Source organism: Terrapene carolina, unplaced genomic scaffold (assembly GCF_002925995.2).
Source record: "Terrapene carolina triunguis isolate 2854851 unplaced genomic scaffold, T_m_triunguis-2.0 Scaffold735, whole genome shotgun sequence".
In the NCBI taxonomy this organism is placed as follows: domain Eukaryota; kingdom Metazoa; phylum Chordata; order Testudines; family Emydidae; genus Terrapene; species Terrapene triunguis.
The window spans coordinates 8304-28776 of NW_020665086.1; the positions used below are offsets into that span (position 1 = coordinate 8304).

Consider the following 20473-nt stretch of genomic DNA (forward strand, 5'->3'; position numbering starts at 1 on the left):
CCCCCCGCCCCGTCCCCGGGCTAGCTCTGTGATGCCTTAGCCCCGCAGAGAGAGGTGGGTCAGCCAGACAGGCCTGCAGGTCGCCAGCAGCCTCACTCGGAGGCTTTACTCCCCGAGCAGGGCTGGGTGGGCACAAAACTGGGGTGGAAAGTAGCCAGCGTCCCCAGCGTCGCCGTGCCCACCCCAGCCAGCCCCACGCCCAGACACAGCAGCCCCTAGGGCCTGGCAAGGGCTGGGGCAGCATGTGGGGCAGGCTCCTGCTTAGTAGGGCTGTAGCTCTTCATCCTTCAGCCACGAGCGGGCTGCAGAGACCCACTATGGGGCGGCAAGACTGGGGCAGAGCCCCACCGCCGCCATCTGCCTGACGGTGCCCGGCAGGTGCTAGGGCAGCAGCAGCGTGGCCAGCAGGTGGCGCTCACTCCCGCGGTGCCCCACACTGGCAGGGACTGGGGTAGCCGTGTGCCCCAGTGTGCTCCCCCTCGAGAGCAATGCCCCCCCCACACACACACACAGCGCAGCGACCTTTGTTCAGTCATTAACTGTTTATTGCTGCTCTGGGGGGTCCAGGCCAGGACCCCGTGAAGCCCCGTCTCCAGCTGGCCATCACCCAGCCTCATGCCCCGCCCCCGGCCATGTCTCTGCCCAGGACCCAGGTGCAGGGGGGCCCTGGGGACGAGCTGGCGGGGGGGGCAGAACAAAGCCCCACAGGCTCAATCAGTGACACTTAGACCCTCCTGGACTGGGCATGTCCCTCCATGGGCTGCAGCTGTCCATGCCACTAGCGGGCCCAGCACCGTGTGCCCAGCCTGGGTCTCTGGGGGGCTCTGTCTGACCCGCTGTAGCCCCGGGGAAGAGGGTGGCGCAGCGAGCCCTGCTGGCCTGGCCTATGGGGCAGACAGAGCCGCTGGGCTGCCCCCTTGCAGGGCACGGGGGCCAGCAGAGGAGGAGGGAGAACAAGGCACTTCAGGACAGATGGCTCAAGGCACCATGTGGGTGGCGAGGAGCTGGTGGGCACCTGGAGCTTGGCACCAGTGGGGGGGCAGGGGCTGTGCTGGCCCAGACAGGGCTGGTGATACAGCCTGGGCAGGGTCTGGCAGACAGAGCGTGGTGCCCCGTGCCCTGGCCCGGGGGACGTGCGTGAGAGGGACCATGGGTGGCACAGAGGGTGCTGCTGGAGCCCACCCGCAGGTCCCACTGACTGGCGATGCCAGGGCCTGCCCAGATGCCAGGGCACCTCATCCAGCGGTGCCCAGCAGGCTGCACGGGGCTAGTGGAGTTCAGTCAGCTGGGCCACGGGGGGCAGGGGTTGCGAGCTTGCTGGCACACGGCTGCCCGGTGCTGGTGCGTCCCGTGCCCGAGCTGCCCCACCCCCAAAGGCCGGGGGGGATGGAGTGTCAGGGACATGGCACAGCCCCAGAGCACCTGGCACCCCTCAGGAGCACTCGGCGAGCGGGGCAGCTGGGCTGGCACAGGTGGATCCCAGTGTGGGGGCATGGACACCTGCCAGTCCCACTGCAGAGCGACACGCGGCCCCGGCCCCCGGCGAGCACTGGACGGACAGGCAGGGCAGAGCTGGCGGCTGCCCCGGGCAGCACATTAGGAATATTCCTGGGTGAACTTGGCATAGAACTGGCTGAGCTTCTTCAGCAGGGTCTGGAGCTTCTCCACGTGCGGCAGGATGGTCATTCTGCGGGCAGAGAGATCCCTCAGTCCGGGCGCCTGGCTGAGCCCAGCCTGCCAGCCCCCGCCCCCTCCCGGGAGCCAGGGGCCCATGGGGTTAACCCCCCACACACACCCTGCACAGCTGGGCTCAAGCGGGCACAAGAGAACGCGGGAGTCAGAGACCTCCCGAGGGGGCAGGGCTGTGGGTCGGGATTGAGGGGCAGGGGGAGCTGGGGGTGTGAGGAGCTGTGGGAGCTGGGCAGAAGGGGTGGGTGTCAGGATTCGGGGGGAGGGGGGACAGACGGCCGGGTCTCTCCCAGCTCCGCATTGCCAGCCCTTCCCAGGGGCCCCGGGTGTGGAGCGTGATCAGGGGGCCCTTACCTGAAGTGATAGGTGCCCTCTCGCTGCCCAAAGCCGCTCCCTGGCACCACGCAGATGCCCGTCTCCTCCAGCAGCTGGAGGCAGAAGAACATGTCTGGGGCAAAGCCCCGAGCCTGGGGAGGAGCAAGGGCTGGGCTTAGGGGAGATGGGATGGGAGGAGAGATGCCTGCTCCGTGCCAGCTCTCCCCGGACCCGCTCCCCCACCCACATCCCCGAGGCTGCTCCATGCCCAGCTCTCCCCGGACCCGCTCCCCCATCCCCATCCCCCAGGCTGCTCCGTGCCCGGCTCTCCCCCGGCCCTGCTCCCCCAGCCCCCAGGCTGCTCCGTCACCGTGCCCGGCTCTCACCTGGGCCTCCTGCACAGCCCTGGCTGGGATCTGGATCCTGGGGAAGGAGTACATGGCGCCCTGCACGGGGTTAGAGCGGATCCCGGGCACCTGGCTGAAGATCTCCTGGATCAGCTGCGCTTTGTGGGCCAGGTTACTTAGCACCACCTGCTTCTCCTGGGAGCCGAGAGAGAGACCCACAGTGCTGAGTGGCAGGGGGCTGCCGGGGGGGAGAAGAGGGGGCTGCAGGCAAGGGGAAGTGGGGACAGGCACTTGGGAATAGCAGGGCCTGGGGGGTCAGGGGGAGGCCCATGGAGCTGGTGGGGGGGTGCCCCTCAGGGAGGGGCTGGGGCTGGTGGGGGGGCTCGGGGCCGTGGCTGCGAGCCCCCCACACTTACCCGGATGAAGCTCTGGTACGAGGGCTCGCCAGGCTTTGGTGGGTTCATGACCACGTCCAGCAGCACCTGGCTGGGCACGGGTGGGCACAGACGCACCGACACCAGCTTGGAGAGCTGCTGCTGCACGGCCGGATCCAGGTTCACCACCTCCATGTACCCGCCCCGGAACCCACACCTGGGGGCGAGAGGGTGAGACTGGGTGTGACGTTATTGATATAATCTGGGACCGTATAGATCATTGTTGCAACCAAGGTCCTGTAGTGGCACCAAATCTTGTATAAAGGGGGTCAAATGGGGTGTCTAAGACAAGGTTATGGTTTACTGGTTATGATTAGGCTGTCTATATGTGTGTATCAATTTTGTAGTTGAAGTTATGAATATTGGCTCTATACTGTCTGTATTGCAAACTTATGCTATGCTGCTGGGTGACACCCCAGACAAACTGGTGTTAGCTCTGCCTAGCCCGCTTGATGGCCCATTAAGAACCATCAGCTATACAATGGACTCATTGAGAAAAGGCAAATATGCCTTGAGACTCAGCACAGTTTGCAGGGACTGGGCCATGTAACTCCAGACTCCATTTTGCTGTAATTTTCCACAGTAAGGACAAAGAGGTGTTCTTACACCTGGAAAAGACTATATAAGGCTGATGCCTCATCTCCATTTTGTCTTCAATCCTGCTTCATACCTCTGGAGGAACTCTGCTACAAACTGAAGCTCTGAACAAAGGACTGAGGACCCATCCCAGCTGGGGGTGTATTCCAGAGACTTGATTTGAACCTGCAGTTTATTTCATCACTGCTACAAGCCTGAACCAAGAACTTTGCCATTACTGTATGTAATTGACTCCATTTAACCAATTCTAGCTCTCATCTCTATCCTTTTCCTTTTATGAATAAACTTTAGATTTTAGATTCTAAAGGATTGGCGACAGCGTGATTTGTGGGTAAGATCTGATTTGTATATTGACCTGGGTCTGGGGCCTGGTCCTTTGGGATCAGGAGAACCTTTTTCTATTACTTGGGTAATGGTTTTCATAACCATTTGTCCCCAATACGAGTGGCACTAGTGGTAATACTGGGAAACTGGGGTGTCTAAGGAGATTGCTTGTGAGACTTGCGGTTAGCCAGTGTGGTGAGACCGAAGTCCCCTTAGTCTGGCTGGTTTGGTTTGCCTTAGAGGTGGAAAAACCCTAGCCTTGGGCCTGGGTTGCTCAAACTGCCCTGTTTGAGCAATTTGTCCTGAGTTGGCACTCTCAGGTGGGTTCCGCCAGAACCGCATTGTCACACTGGGGCCTGGCTCCCCCCTCCCTCTGGGACCCCTGGGGGGTGGGGCCTGGCTCCCTCCTCCCTCTGGAACCGCTGGGCATTGGGGCCTGGCTCCCCCCTCCCCCTGTAGACCCCTGGGGGGCGGGGCCTGGCTCCCCCTCCCTCTGGGACCCCTGGGCATTGGGGCCTGGCTCCCCCTCCCTCTGACCCCTGGGGGGCAGGGCTTGGCTCCCCCTCCGTCTGGGACCTCTCGGGGGCAGGGCTTGGCTCCACCATCCCTCTGGGACCCCTGGGGGGGCAGGGCCTGGCTCCACCATCCCTCTGGGACCCCTGGGGGGCAGGGCCTGGCTCCTTTCTCCCTCTGGGACCCCTGGGGGACGGGGCCTGGCTCCCCCCTACTTGGGGGGGGGATCACTGGTTTGCTCCCCCCATAGGCACCCCATGAGTCCCTACCTCGCCCCTCGATGCCCTGGGACCTGTGTCTCTCCTGCTCAGTGGGGTCGCCCCCTGTGAGGCGAGGTCTCTGGGACCCCGGGGCGAAGGGGCGCCAGGCTGGAGGTGGCACGGGACTACAGCCCCACTCTTCACTGCCAGTGGGGTTCCCCAGCCCGTGGAGGGCACAGCCACCAGGGGCGCCACAGGGGGCTTTCCATGCCCCGTGCTCTGCCCCATGCCCCGGACGCTGGGCAGACGGCCTCGGCGCGGGGGGCAGAGCGGGGGCGGGCGGGGGGCACTCACTCTCCTATGAAGCCCTTGGAGATGGAGTGGAAGGATACCAGCTCCACCACGCTCGAGTACTTGGGGCCCAGCTCGAAAAGGACCTTCTTGAAGGAGTGGAACTCGGAGCCCTCGGCGTAGACGTTGTCCTGATAGACCTGTGGGGGGGAGAGGGGTCAGGGCGCCCGCCAGGCCCACCGCTGGGCCCACGGCAGGTCTCGGGGTGCCAACCCTCCGGGATTCTCCTGGAGCCTCCAAGAGTCGAAGATGAATCTTTAATTAAGCTGCTGTTGTGTGATGATGAAACCTCCAGGAATACGGCCAACCCCACGGGCCACGCCAGGGCCAACGCCCACCCGCCCATGGGACCCTACAGCCTCTGGGCCTGGGCAGCCCGGAGCTCTGCCAGCCCCTCTGGTGCGGGGCGCCGGGCTGGCTCCCCAGAAGAGAGCCCCCCAGAGAGAGCCACACCCCAGGACAGGGAGCCCGGCCGTGGGGCAGCAGGGGCTGGGAGCCAGCTCTCGCCCTCACCTCATCGGCCATCAGGAAGAGCTGCTCCTCCCACGCAAACTTGATGACGTCCTCGATGCATTTCCGGCTCTGGACCTGGCCTGTGGGCACAGGACAAGCCCATCAGGGGGACATGGAGGGCCCCGCGCCAGCCAGCACCTCCTGCCCTCCCACGCCATCCTCACCCACCCTGGCACTGGGGGACAGGTCCCCACAGAGCCCCACAGCAGCCTGGACCTCCTGCCCTCACATGCCACCCTCACCCACCCTAGCACTGGGGCCAGCTCTGTACAGGGACCTATGCCAGCCCAGACCTCCTGCCCCCCGGCACTGGGGGCATAGGCCAGGAGGCGGGCACAGCACTGCCTGGATGGCACCATTCCCTTCCTCACCCCTCACAAGTCGTGGTGCCAGTGCCCCAGACACCCGGTCGCCTTGCCCCTTTCCTCTGCCCACCCACGGATCTCAAAGCCCTTCACAAGCATTAATTCCCGGCACGGGCCCCTGGCAGGTGGCTCAGGGTCACCCCCGTGTTACAGCCGTGACCTGAGGCCCAGGGGCAGGGGAGGACGAGACGGGCTCAGGGTCATACAGAGTCTGGCAATGCTGGGATAGAAGAACCCAGGAGTCCTGGCTCCCCCCAGCACACCCTGCCTCTGCCTGACCCTGGCTGGGGGGCTCGGCTGCTACCCGGACCTGGCTACCCTGCACTGACCTCTCAGTACCCAGTAGGGTGACCAGACAGCAAGTGTGAAAAATCAGGACAGGGATGAGGGGGTAATAGGAGCCTATATAAAAAAAAGCCCCAAATATCGGGACTGTCCCTATAAAAACGGGACATCTGGTCACCCTAGTACCCAGCCCCACGGCTGGTGAGGGGGAAGCTGGAGCTCGTTAAAAGAGCCAGTAAACGAGTTAAGGGCTGGTGACAGGTGCTGGCTGGGCACCTCTGGAGATCTTCCGGGCCCCATTCCCTGCCCCCCTGAGCCAGGCAGTCCCTGCCCTGGGGCTGGATAGGAGCTGGCGCCCCCTGGAGGAGAAAAGCCCCTGTCCCATTCCCCGCCCCCGCGGTACCGGTGGGGTTCCCAGGGTTGATGATGCAGAGCACACGGGGCTGGCAGTGCCCGCGGGCCTGGTGCAGCGCCCGCCGCAGCTCCCCGACGTCCAGCGCCCAGCAGTGCTCCTCGTCCAGGTAGTAGTTGACCTGCACGGCGTTCAGCTCGGCGATGCCAGCCGAGTAGAGCGGGTACTGGGGGATGGGGATCATCACGCCCGTCCGCGACCGGCCCTCCCCCGACACCAGCAGCTTCAGCATGGTCTGGGGAGAGAGGGAGGGATGGGCAGGGGCAGCGCGGGGTGGGCAGGGACCAGGGGTCCTCCGGGGCTGCAGCGCGGGGGGCAGAGGGGCACAAGGGTGTGGCAATGGGTCTGGGTCAGGGCTCCCCGCAAGGACCAGCAGGGCCCTGGGGGCTGCAACCAAAGGGCCATTGATGCTCTGGGCAGTGCCCACTGGACCACACACCCCTGGAGCACACCCCCCACCCGGGGACAGGGGTGCAGGACAGGGTCAGGCACCTGCCCCTCATTGCCCCTCGCAGAGGTTACCTGGAGGCAGCCTCCCCATCCCCCCTTGCCCCCTTCTGTCATCCCTCCCCCCCCCATCCCAGCCTGTGAGTTCCCAGCAGGCCCGTGGCTGCCAGTCTGCCAGGGCTGTGCCAAGCATGGCACAAAGGGCCCTTTGTGAGGCTGCCCGAGCGCCCAGGCAACGCTGGCCTGAGAGCTGGGTCCCAGCCCACTGGGCACTGCACTGAGGGTAGAGCCAACGGGGGGCCCAGGGCCCAGGGCAGGGGGGGGGGACTCGGGGGGTGGGGTCATGGGAGCTCCAGGGGCATCAGCAACCAGGCAGCAGAGCACGAGACCAACTCTTCCCCGGGCACGGGGGCACCGAGAGCTCCGGAACGGGAGAGAGTAAAGCTCCCAGTGGGAGCAGAGTCCTCCCCCAAGCTCTGCCGGTGCCCCTCAGTCCCGACTCGCAGCCCCCTGCTCTCACAGCCCTGGGCTCCCCCCAGCTCTGCCAATGCCTCTCAGTCCTGACCCGCAGCCCCTGCTACCCCAGCCCCGGGCTCCCCCCACCACAGCTCTGCTGGTACCCCACACTCCCAACCCACAGTCCTGGGCCCCGCCCCCCAGCCCAGCTCTATTGATGCCCCCCAGTCCCAGCCTGCAGCCCCACACGTGTGCCCGTTGCTAGGGGGGAGACAGGACACCCTACCATGACAGCGTCACTGGCACCCGTAGACAGGTAGATGTTGTTCGGGTTGGCGGGGATGCCCCCGTCCCGCCGCTCGATGTACCGGGCCACGTCCTGGCGGATGATCTCGATGCCGTGGCTGGCCGTGTAGGCACCTGTGGGGGAGAGACCGAGCTAGGGGCTGGGGTAGCAGCCGCTGGCGGTGCTGCTCCGGGGGGTGCTGCCATCAGGGCCTGGCGGGGGTGCTGCATCGGGGAGTTAGTGCTCCCGGTTGGAGAGATGCTGTTGGCCATGCAGGGAACAGGGACAGCTTCTCCTGTACACCCCGTCCACCCTGGAAGGGCCCCTCTGGGGGACAGGGGATTTGGGGTATCAGCCAGAGCCCCCCCAACTCATCTCCCCCAGAAGCCACCGAGTAGATTACACAGATTTTAACACATTCCAGGGTCCTGCTCTTCTGTATGTGGCACCCTCGAGGGCAACAGCAAGGCTACCAGGCCGTGCCAGCCCTGGCCTGTGGGCACTGTGCGCCCAGAGCGGCCAGGCCCGGGCCCTTAGCCAAGCAGACGTCCCATGTGGCTCTGGACACGCCCCTGCAGGTGTCCTATGGGTCACGTGGGACTCTGCTGTGACTGGGTGGGGGCCTGGCAGAGCCCTGGGCCTGGGGGGTGAGCAGCATATTGGGGGGGCAGGCTGCACGCTGGGCTGGGGGGAGGGGGGGCAGCACATGGGGCGGGGGGGGCGCGGGGAGCGGGGCGGGTTCCCGGGGGGGCAGCAGGCTGGGTTCCCGGGGGGGTACTCACCGACGCTCTGCCCTCCGAATGCTGCCAGCAGTCTGCGTGCTCGCTGCTTGGCGTCGTCGGGGAAGAGGGGTTCGCTCAGCAGCTCAGGGTACAGGCACAGGGCGCTGACCTGCGGGGCACAAAGCCTCGAGACGGCTCCACGCTCCACCCCACAGCCACGCAGCTGCCGCCCGGCTCCCGCTCCGGTGTCCCCAGCCCCAGGAGCCCTCCCTGCCTAGCCTGGCTGATAGGGGACTCGGGGACCAGCAGGGTCCCCCCGCTCCGTGTGATGGGGCTGCAGGGAAGAGCCGTCTCAGCATCTAGCCCGTGCCCGGAGTTACCAAGCTCCTGCAACAGTGAGTTCCACAGGCTCCTGAGCCCTTTCACCCCCATTGTCTGTGCCCTGTGCCCCCTTGCTCTGGTCTAATGGCCCAGCAAGCCAGGCCAGTGGTTAGAGCCGGGGGGCTGGGGGCCACAACTCCTGGCTTCTATTGCTGGCTCCGCAACTGGCGCCCTGAGCAAGCTCAGACACTTCCCCTCCCTCCCTGCACCTCACTGTCCCCCGCCCAAAGGCCGGCGGGGCCCAGCCCCAGGGGCTGGGCTTTAGCCCCCCCCCCCCCCCCCCGGCACAGCTCTTCCCAGCTCCCTGCCCACCCCGCACCCCCGCAGAGCTGCAGGGGCCCAGCCCAAGGCCTGTCCCCCAGACTCAGATCAGAGGGGGGGGCGCCCCCTTCCCCCCCACATTTCCCGCTCCCGGTGGGTGGCAGGGCCCTGCCGTACCTGGCGCAGGAAGGTGATGGGGCGCTGGCCCATGGCGTGGGCATCGCCGATGTTGGCTTTAATCACCTCTGTGAAAGGCTTCTTCACACCCTGCAGGAGGAGAGAGGGAGGAGGGAGAACGGAGCCAACCCTGGGAAAGCTGCCCCTGCCAGGGCGCTACCTCCCGCAGCTACGATACCCAGCCCGCATCCAGAGGGGAGCGCGCCCCCTGCAGATCCCCCGCCCTGCAGCACAGCGCCCCCTAGCGCACCTCTGGGGCCTGCACTCACTGAGGGGAGAGCGCCCCCTGCAGATCCCCCGCCCTGCAGCACAGCGCCCCCTAGCACCACCCTGGGGCCTTGGTGTCCCCAAGTGGGCTGTGGTTGCAGGGGGCGAGCACATCCCACTGCCCAGTGACGCAGTGAGGGGCTTGGATTGAGGCTCCAGGCCGGCAGATTCCTGCAGCACCTGCCTTGCCGCCCTCGAGATGCCCTGCAGCCGGCGTGCCCACCCCACAGACCCAGGCCAGAGCAGAGCTGCTGGGAGCTGCCCGTCCCCTGCCAGCCTGGCTCCTGCCCCCTCCAACAGGCTGCAGTTCCGCCCAGCCAGCACTCCTGCCCCCGTGCCCCACCGTGCCCCCAGTGGGCGGGGCCGGGGTGTCCCAGGCCTGGCTGCTTGCCCAGCCTGTAACACTCACGCACGCAGGCAGGGAGGTCAGTGCCCTGAGGATGACGCATCTCAGAAGCGAGAACTCCTGCGTCACGCCCGAGTCTGGGACTCTGCCCTCCGCTCCAGGATCAGCTGGGGAAGATGCACCCACCCCGCCCCCCGGGACTTTGCCCCACGCCACACGTCTGCCCTGACCTGTGCGGGTGAACCCACAGTGCCAGGCATCGCACAAGGGATACGCACAGTCAGCCCGGCACGGGAACGTGCCTGCGCCGCCCAGGCTGGCCATCAGGGACCGAGAGCCAGGGCAGCGCCCGGCCCTGGCAGGGCACATGAGTTGCAAGGAGCCGAGTGGCTCTGCGCTTGGCCCGCCTGTCCCAAGCCCATACCCCACGCCCCAGGGATTCTTGCCCATTCCCATGACCCCAGGCAGGGCAGACCTTTCTCAGCCCCGTCCATGCAACCCTCTGCCCTGTGCTGCCCCTCCCAGGACCCAGGAGTTCCCAGGGTCAGGGCTAGAGGGAGAGCGGGCCCCACCATGTCCCAGGTGCTGGGATGGGACAGGCTGTCCTCCCCGGCCCCCAGGGGGCTGAGCCCAGAGCCCGGGCAAGGACAAGGGCCCCCGCTTGTGTGTGCAGAGCAATGGCATGGACCTGGGGACGTGGGCTACGTGGTGGGGACGTGACACCTGCCGAGCCAGCTGGACGCTGTCCAGGGCAGGCCTGGGGGCCGTGCATGGGACCAGGCCGTCCCTTGTTGTGGTTGGTCGGAGGCTGGCAGCAAGACAGGCTCCTTTGGGCCAAAGCAGCCGGCAAGGTGGCACCATGCCATGCAGCACAGGCCACAGGCCTGGGAAAGCAGAACCTGCTGGTGCCAGAGGAACCCTCCCAGCCAGCGGCATACCCAGCCTACTGCCACTGCTAACTACGGAGGGCACAACCTCTGACCCCGGGCACTTCATAGCATGCAGCAGTCACTGGGCAGGGGAGAGCCACAGCCTGTTGGGAGAGGACGGGAGGCCTGGCTGGTGAGACCCCACACACACCCCACTGTCCTCTCCTGCATGGACTCAGCACTGTCCAGCTCTGTGTCATAGGCCCCGTACTGCTCACAGCTCAAGGAGATTCTCCTCTAGCTCAAGGGGCAGGGCCTGGGTTTTTGGAGCAAGAGGATTCAAATCCCAACCCGGCTGTTGACGCGTTGTTGCAGGTGCCCATGCATGCAGCCCCGGGGTTTCCTGGTGCCCACAGATTGACTCTGTGTGTAGGTTGGTTTGTCTGCAGCTACAGGTCTCAGCGCCCAGTGCCCCTGCACCCCCTACGCCTGCCTGGGCTGTCGGCCACTCCCGGCCCTGGACAGCGGCTTGTGCTAGGCCAGGCCAGCGGGACAGTCGCTGCTGCCGGGTCTGATGTCCTGTGCCAGGGTGAAGGAGGCTGTCAAAGCCCCTGCGCACCTGCCTGCACCTGCCAGACCGGACAGTGCCAGGATCGGGCAGGAAGGGCCCCGAGCTTGCTGCTGTCAGTAGCTGACACGCTGGCAGGGCAGGAGAGACGTCCCCTGTCAGTGAGCGGCCATCCCTGGCGAGGGGGCATGGAGCCTGCCTGGGCTGTGACTCGCCCGCGCATTAACCCCACATCGCCATCACTAGCACGTGCACCAGGACAGTGAGACGCAGCCCAGCCGTAGCGGGCATGGACGGCACCTCGCTGAGCCCCCTGCCTGCACAGAGCTACCCCGGAGCGGCAGCCCTGGATCACCCCCCTCTGGGAGCCTCCTGCCTCCCCCTGGGTCCTGGCGTGGGGACAGAGGAAGGAGAGGGGAAGAGTGAGATGGGGATCGGCGCCAAGTTATGTCAGGACAGGGAGACACTGCGCCCAGGTGCGCAGAGTACACGCCCAGGTGCAAGCGTAACCCTGGTGACTGGCCCCGCCCCTGCCTCACCTTCCAGCTGGTGGGGTGGCCTGACCAGGCAGAAACAGACACGGCGCCGGATGAGGCCCCAGCCAGCATGGCAAGCCCTGGGGGCCGGCGGGATCTGTCAGTGTGGCAGGCAATGGGGTCCCGCTCCAGCCCCTCAGGAGAGGAGGCCCCAGCCCCAGAGGTGTGTGGCCAGTGTCTCCCCTGCCCATCAGCTCCCTGGTGCCTGGACGATCACCGGGCCACAGAAACGGCAGGGGGCGAGCCCCCGGGCAGGAGGGGGAATTCCTCCTCCCCCTGCGGAGCTTGGTAGCCTGCTGCCATGGCCCGTCAGCAGCCTCGAGCCAGTGAGACCCCCAGTGTCCCAGTGCGGTGCCAGGGGGCGTTGTGCTGTGGGGAACCAGACTCGGGGCTTAGTAAGGGCTGGGGGCGCTCTCCCCTGAGCCTATACAGACTCTAATGCCCCACTGCAGTGCTAGGGGCCCCGTGCCACCGGAGGTGCCACCTTTGAACCCTGTGCTCCTTCCCGGTCCCATTGCACCTTTCCTAAGAGCTGGGCTAGCAAAACTGACCCCAGGGAGTCACAGGCCACTCCTGTGGAGTTTGTCTTCCCTTCCTGGCCTGCTGCCCGGCCTCACTGTGCGCTGCCCCTTTCCACCCCAGAAGTGGCTGCATTTCAGGAGTGCTGGCGGGATCCCGGGGAAACCCGCTCCGGAGTCTGCACAGGGCTCTGGGATGAGGGCACTAAGTGCAGTTCCACACACCCCCACCGCCGGGCTGGTCCCAGGCAACTTCCAGGTGTTTGCTCAAGACTTTGTGCTCCCAGCGCACAGCGAAGAAATCGGCAGCCGGGCGCCCTCCTGCCCTCAGCCTGTTTCACATGGTGCCAGGGACCGGGGACTGGAAGGCAGCTGTCAGAGGAGCCGGGCGCTGTGCTCTCACAGGAACGCATGGCCCATGCCCAAGAGACGCTTCCCATGGGCTTCCAGAGGAGCTGGGGGGCCTCGCTCAGGATCGGACCCAGGGAGGGGGTGCAGGGGGGGCAGGGCAATCGTATACTGGGGGGGCAGGGTGCCCAGGCACTGGGGGCACAGGGGACAGGGTGCCCAGGCACTGGGGGCACCGGGAGGCCAGTGGGCACTGCTGAGAGAACCTGCCCATGCTGATGCCCGCCTAGCCCGCGGGGGGGGGGGGGTCTAACTCTTATTAAGGAGACTGTGTTTATTCCGGCAGCGCCCCAGGGCCCCCGAGAGCGGGCGGCCGCGCGGTGCCAGGCGCTGTACAAACAGCACCGCGGTCCGCGGGTCCCTGCCCGAGGGGCTGGCGATCCAACCCGCCGGGACAGCCGGGGCGGGGAGAGGTTGAGGGCCCAGCAGAGCGATCCAGGGGGCGGCTCTGCCCCTTACCTGCCGCAGCTCCTCCTCCAGCTCCACCGCGCGGGTCAGGATGGGGCCCCGCACCGCGTACTCCAGCCGCTTCACCCAGGGGTTCATGGAGTCCAGGCTCAGCACCTTGTCCCGCAGCCCGTTCTCCGCCATCCTGGCCAGACCCGCCCGGGCTCTGCAAGGCGAGACGGGGCGGCAGCTGAGAGCCGGGGGCGGCCGCGGGGCGCCGGGGCGCACGGGGCGCGGGGCGCCGGGGGATGCCCGGCTGAGCGCAGCCCGCAGCGCCTTCATGCCGCGGGAGCAGCCCGGGAGGAGCGGGGGGCTGGCGGGGGATCGGCCCCGGAGCTGGGGCGCGAAGGGGAGCCGCGGATCCGGGCTGGGGGCGGCGGGTGCCCAGGGAGAGAGGGAAGGAAACTGCCCAGGGGAGGGGATCTGGGCTCCGGCTCTTCCCTCCCCCCGCAGCCTCCAGGGACTCCCTCCTTCCCTGGCCCCGTCCCTCCCCCAGAGCCGGGCGTGACCCCCCCGCGGGAGGCGAGCACCTACCCCGCGGCTAGACACGGCGCCCCGGGGTCCCAGGCGCAGCGAGCAGCGAACCGCTCCGCAGCTCTTTAATAGGGGGCAGAAGGGGCAGAAAGGGGGGCGGGGGGAGGAGACAGAGACACGGGCCTGGGAGGGAGAAGAAGAGAGTGAAAGGGACGCGGGAGGCCCTGGGAGCCTGCCAGGACTGGAGGAGCCGGTTGGCACAATGGCAGAAAGCGCCCCCCCCCCGCCCCCCCGCAGTGTTTTTCACCAGGCTCCGGGAGGGAAATTGGACTGTCTCCCCTCCCCCCGCTCCTGCGCGCCTGGCCCGGGGGGTGCGGGGGCTCGGCAGGGCTAGGCTGGATGGCTGATGATGGGCACTGGACAGCGCAGTGCCCTGGGCCTGGGGCGTCCCCAACAGAGCCAGAGGCCCCTGTATCTTGCCAGTGGCTGTCGTAGTTGTCACGGTGCCGCCACTCAAAACGGGGACCAGGCTCCCCGCCACCAGGCTCCTGCAACTGGAGCTAAAGGAGACTCGCCACTAGCCGCAGGTGGTACAGGGCCTAGGACACACAGTCGAGCAGTTCTGATTCCACCCAGTAGGGGGCAGTGGAGCACACTGTAGACACATACACACCAGAGGCCTTTCGCTAGGCCTGCGGGCTGTGACGCTGGTATGCGCCCGGTAACAGCTGTGGGGCTGCCCAGAGGGGCCGAGGAAAAGGGCTCCTCTCACCAGAGCCTGCTCAGGAGGTATCAGACAGTCCGGGCCCTGCTGGGGAGAGAGCAGGGGCGCTGAGCCATGGTGCTGCCCCACCCACCCAGCAGAGCCCCGGTAACTGTGTCCACCAGGTCAGCACTGAAAGGAGCAAAACGCCCTCTGCACACGAGGCAGCGAAACCGGGGAACAGTTCCATTGGACGCGCCAGCAAACAGAGCGCCCTAGGGCCACTCACTGCAGGGAGTCGGGGGCGCTCTCCCCTCCGAGCCAGCGCTGACCCCAGCATGCCCTGCTGCGGGCAGTGGGCTGGGAGGCTCAGTAGGGGGCGCTCTCGTCTCTGAGTCACTGCTGATCGCAGTTCCTTGGTGTGGCAGTAGGGGGGGCTGTGCTGGAGGGGCAGATGTGGCAGTGTGTCACCCCCCTGGGCAGTTCCTGGATGGGTCAACAGCCCCCCCTCCCCCGCTCCCCACGGCCGATGCTGGGAAGAGGGTGAGGCCAGGTCCCCTGTTCTCCTCACCCCCTTTCAACGCCGAGAACTTTGGGGCAAAGTGACCCCCAAATGGGACCTGCCTCCTTGGCCAACCCAGGCTTAATGCCCAGCAGTGGGGAGAGAAAACCAGGACCCTTCTGCCACTAGGCCTGGATCACTTGATGTAAAGGAGACTCTCCCTTAGCTGCAGCAGTATAGAGCTTATGAGACACACTTGAACAGTTCAGCTGATCTGCCGAGGTTCTTATGTGGGCCGCCTCACTGCAGCCAGGAGCAGGAGTGACACATACCCATGACCCAGCCTCCGGGAACCACCTGCGAAGGGTGGATGCTTCATGGCCCCACCCTGCCCCCAAACCATGGAGAGGGGAAGGGACTCGCCCACGGTCACACAGTGGGTCAGTGGCCTAGCTGGGAACAGAAGCCAGCATGTTCTGCTGCCCTAACGACACCGCCCACAGCCACCTACAGGAACCCACTGCAAGTCACCACTCACCTGCCTGAGCCTGAGGCCGGCTGGGCTGTCTCCCAAGTACCGGACCTTAATGAGGTCACCAACTGTGGAACCCTGAGCTTGGGTCCCGTCAGGTTAAACAATTCACGTGGACTGATCTGGGGAGGCAGCCAGACACCTGGGTTCGATCCCTGACTTGCTGTGTGAGCTTGGTTGAGTCATATAAAATCACTTTGTGCCTCAGTTTCTCCTTTGGTAAAATGGGGATAGTATCCGTGACCACCCAGGACCTGCTGCCATCCTGCACAGGGCAGTTCAGATTATCCTGTCCCGAAAGCATTGGCTCCTGCCACTTGGTGTAGAGGAGAATCTCCATTGTCTGTTGGCAGTATAGTGCATATGGCACACAGTTGAACCGTGTGGGAAAGCACTTTGAGACCCCACCACAGAAGGTGAGAGAGCGATTGTTACTGAGTGTTTAGGATGGGTGATGGTTTCCAGCTCACCCACGCGACCCATTAACGATGCAGGAGCTTTCCAATCAATGGATGGAGTTTTTAAAGCATTTCAGGAATTAATCAATAGCCGTGGGAGGGGAAAAGCCCAGAACAGGGACCCACTGATAACTCCTGAATCACCCAGTCATTGACCCTCTCTGAGCCTGGGCAACCAGCTGGGAGCTTCCAAACCCAGCGAGAGGCCCCGGGCCCAGCCTGCGCAGGGTGCTCAGCCGTGCTCAAGTCCCCCATCCCCCCTTGAGGTGACCACAGGGCCAGCTGGAGAACATCAACTGCACAGAGCCACCCTGCGTCCTGCGATCCACTCAGGGGAGGCCGCTCCTCCCCAGAATAGGGCGATGGGAGCAGGGATGCTGACAGTGTGGCAGAATGGCCTTCGCTGCCCCTCAAACACGGCACCACCAGCCCTCAAGAGCTCTTGGGTTCACTTCGGGGCAATGGCTCTGGCTGATTCTTGCCCAGTCCAAATGGGCTGGGCCCGGTGAAAGCTTGCCTGGGCCAATCAGCCAGCCAGCCTGGGTGGGGACCGCGAGGCCCGAGTGCCCTGATCTGAGGCCAGGCCCCCGGGCGCTATGGAGCTGGAAGCCGGTGTCAGGGAGCAGCTGAGCCAGTCTCTCCCCAGTTCTGGCACTCGTTGGGGTGACCATCACCCCAGTGTGCTCTCTTTGCAGGCTGTGTACGGGGCTCCCTTCCCCCACCACTGAAATGCAGCCGTTTCTGGGGTGGAGTGTGGCAGCCGTTCAGCAGAAATACGGCACAGCAGATTGGGACAGATTGCCCCTGCACGGCACAAGGGGGGGAACAGGGCAAGTGACTCAGTAGGGGGCGCTCTCCCCTCTGCCACTGCCATGCTCAGGGGCAGAAGGAGGGTGGGAGGAGACAGCCTGATGCTGAAAGAGACACATGCCTGGTCCCTCCAGCACAAGCAGAACTACTGCCTGGTCCCCCAGCTGGCAGCTATTTAACCCAGCAGAGGGGTGTCTCTGGGTCTTGCCGGGAGGTTGGTGAGGGAAAGAGCGCCAGTGGGCAGAGCCAATAGGGGTAAGACAGAGCTAAGCGCTGTACAGCCTCCCCATTAGCATTGGCGAGATGGTCTCTGCAGCATGGGTGGCGAGGGGACCGGGCCCCAGCCCAGGAGCCAGGCGGGGAAGGACACTTGGGCCGGGGAGCACAGTCACACTGCCAGGATCCCAACGTGATTAATACACTGATTTACAAACGCTGACCTGTCACGTTATTGACTTGAGCTGGGACCGTATAGAACATGGTTGCAACCAAGGTCCTGTAGTGGCACCAAATCTTGTATAAAGGGGGTCAAATGAGGTGTCTAAGACAAGGTTATGGTTTGCTGGTTATGGTTATGCTGTCTATATGTAAACAACAAGGAGTCTGGTGGCACCTTAAAGACTAACAGATTTATTTGGGCATAAGCTTTTGTGGATAAAAACCCACTTCTTCAGATGCATTTTGTAGTTGAAGTTATGAATATTGACTCTATACTGTCTGTATTTCAAACTTATGCTATGCTTCTGGGTGACATCCCAGACAAGCTGGTGTTAGCTCTGCCTAGCCTGCTTGATGGCCCATTAAGGACCATCAGCTATACAATGGACCCATTGAGAGAAGGCAGATACACCTTGCAACTCAGCAAAGTATGCAGGAACTTGCCCATGTGACTCCAGACTCCATTTTGCTGTAATTTTCCACAGTAAGGACAGAGGTGTTCTTACACCTGGAAAAGATTATATAAGGCTGATGCCTCATCTCCATTTTGTCTTCAATCCTGCTTCTTACCTCTGGAGGGACTTTGCTACAAACTGAAGCTCTGAACAAAGGACTGAGGACCCATCCCAGCGGGGGATGTATTCCAGAGACTTGATTTGAACCTGCAGTTTATTTCATCACTGCTACAAGCCTGAACCAAGAACTTTGCCATTACTATATGTAATTGATTCCATGTAACCGATTCTAGCTCTCATCTCTATCTTTTTCCTTTTATGAATAAACCTTTAGATTTTAGATTCTAAAGGATTGGCAACAGCGTGATTTGTGGGTAAGATCTGATTTGTATATTGACCTGGGTCTAGGGCTTGGTCCTTTGGGATCGAGAGAACCTCTTTTCTTTTACTGGGGTATTGGTTTTCATAACCATTTGTCCCCATAACGAGTGGCACTGGTGGTGATAATGGGAAACTGGAGTGTCTAAGGGAGTTGCTTGTGTGACTTGCGGTTAGCCAGTGGGGTGAGACCGAAGTCCTCTCTATCTGGCTGGTTTGGTTTGCCTTAGAGGTGGAAAAACCCCAGCCTAGGGCTATAACTGCCCTGTTTTAGCAATTTGTCCTGAATTAGCACTAGTTGGGTCCCACCAGAACCAGCATCGTTACAGGACCCTTGAGGGATTCCTGCAGCCACTGCTGGGGTGGAGTGCAGCAGCCGTGCCAGCGAGCAGTAACAGCACAGAGCGCTTTAGGAGAGGAAGTGAAGAAGAATCCTGTGTCCAGCTGAAATTAAGGGGGATGCAGTGGAATCACGGCTACTGGGATTTGGCCAGGACACGGAGGTAATTCCTGGACGCTGCAAACGTACCCTGGGATCCTTAATGGCCACCAAGCGGACAGGACCTCAGTTGTAGGCTTCGTTCAAAAAATGGCACCTCCTGCAGCACAGCGCCCCCTAGTGCGGGGCTGGGCCATTGAGGCCAACATTGCCTGCCAGGGGAGAGCGCCCCCTAGTGAGTCTCCCGGCAGCACAGTGCCCCCTGTTGCTTGCTGGGATATTAGGGTCAGCACTGACTGTGGGAGGAGAACGCCCTCTACTGAGCCCCACCCCGCTCCCTGCAGCACTGCGCCCCCTCACGCCGCACTGGGGCATTGGGGCCAGCCCTGATTCTCCTGCTGTCCCGCTCGGCCGGGTCCCCAGAGCCCGCAGCTGTTCTTTGTTAGGGTGTCTCTTGATAGCAGCTCGAAGTCGCTGGTTCGAGCCCAACCAGGGCAGGAGGCCTGAGCGCCATTCCCAGCATGTGGCTCTTGGGTGGCCTTGGGGGGCGGCTCTCCCAGGGGCCGGCGCATGTCCTTGGGGACCAGCCCAGGCTTCCGTGCAGCGACGCGGTGCTAATGACCCTGGAGAAGCCCTTGAACTTCAGCCAGGTGCACGGGAGCCGCAGAGCCGGTTTAGGCCACGCTGGCAGAAGGTGGCTCGTCCAGTTACAAGCCTCGGCTCCGTGGAGTCTATCGAGCAAGTCCCTCCCTAGAGCCGGGTGAGTTCCCCTGCCCCAGCTGCTCAGGGTGACGCAGAGCCTGGCTGAGTTTGCACCGTTTGCATCCAGCACACTGCCACCTGCCAGGGCTTGGCCCACAATCCCCGTCCACCCCCGCGTGGGTTCATCAGACCCTGGCTGCCCTGGCCAGGCCACGGCACCGGCCCTCAGTGAGGAAGAGGCTCAAGGTAACGTCCCAGAATGGGAGGGGATTCCAGAAATAGGGCAGGGCAGGGGTGTGCCCAATCCAGGTGCCCCTTGGCCCCACTTCCCATCCAAGCGGGAAGATTCAGGGAGAGGGAGGTTCCCCCTCCCCCCCCGGTTCCAGCACTGGGAGGGTTAAAGGAGGAGTGGCACCCGCAGGTTCCTGCTCACACACCCACCCGGACCTGACTGATTATCAATCCCTGCCGGCTGTGCCCGGCCGAGGCTGTGCCGGCTTCGTGGGACCTGATAGGCTGCGCGGAGGCTGCTGGGCCCCTCCTGCCTCGGGCCTCCTGCCAGGACCGCAGGTCCCAGCCTCAGCCTCTCAGCTGATGAGGCTCCCGGTCCCTTTCCAGACTGGCTCCGTCAGCACCAGCCTGGAGCACCCGCAGATCGAGCAGTCGCTCCCCCTCCAAATAAACAGAGCCTCCCCCTCCACCCCCCAACTGATGCAATCGCCAGTAATGACACTGCCCAGGTGACAGGACGTGGGGAGAGCCCAGCGAGGACGGAGAACTAGCGCAGGGGAGACGGGACACGGGGCAGCCACGAGGTTCTGTCCCACCAGGCCTTGCCCTGGACCAGGGGACGGGACCATGGCAGGGGGAGCCAGGGGGTACATCGAAAGCAGTAGGATGACACTGAGCGGAGGAACAGGGGTGATGGGCACAGCCCAGTGGGTGCAACGTTGGGGAGGGGGAGCCCCGCCACCTGGGACAGTCACAGAGGGATGAAGGAGAAGGGCCACCTGGCCTGGATGGTCCCACCCCGTGGGTGATCTCCAGGCGAACAAGGGGCTGTGACCCACCAGCCAGTGCCCCCTGCTGCCCTGCCCTGGTAGCTGCCCCAGCACGGGTAGCCCTGGAGGGAGCGTGCTGGGCTGGGCTAGGGGAGCAGCGGGGGTAAAGCAAAGGTCCATGGGGCCAGGCTGCAGGGGGCACTGCTGGGCATCAGCCACCCAATGGACCCACAGGCTGGTGTCCTGCCCTCTCTGAGCAGGGTCCAGGCAGTGCTGGGAGCATTGGGGCCAGCACTTACCTAGCTGGGGGGCACTCTCCTCAGTTCTCGAGGGCTCCCTCCCGCCAGCACACGCTCCCCGAAGCCTGTGGCAGAGCTGCGGGCGGGCGGCTGGGCGGGCGTCGCCTCGCTTTGCGTGGAGCTGGAGCAGCTGTGTGACCTTTCTGGGAGCAGCTGCCTGGCGGGGGCAGCCCCAGCCGGCTCCGGGTCTCCCCCGCCCACCCCTGCCGCACCCCCGGCAGCTCCCCCAGCCACGCCCACCGCCCGCC

At 64.3% G+C, this 20473-nt stretch overlaps 1 protein-coding gene across 1 annotated transcript; it reads right to left on the minus strand.

Moving 5' to 3' along the window:
* Positions 1-523: 523 nt before the first annotated feature.
* Positions 524-13679, minus strand: GPT (glutamic--pyruvic transaminase). Its single transcript, XM_026660184.1, has 12 exons — positions 13569-13679; positions 13047-13200; positions 9076-9165; positions 8317-8425; positions 7535-7668; positions 6337-6580; positions 5284-5363; positions 4774-4910; positions 2768-2942; positions 2391-2546; positions 2044-2156; positions 524-1687 (listed from the first exon to the last, which is right to left on the minus strand). The coding sequence occupies exons 2-12, from the start codon at positions 13176-13178 to the stop codon at positions 1597-1599; spliced, it is 1461 nt and encodes a 486-aa protein (XP_026515969.1). The 5' UTR covers positions 13179-13200; positions 13569-13679; the 3' UTR covers positions 524-1596.
* Between the last annotated feature and the right edge of the window lie 6794 nt (positions 13680-20473).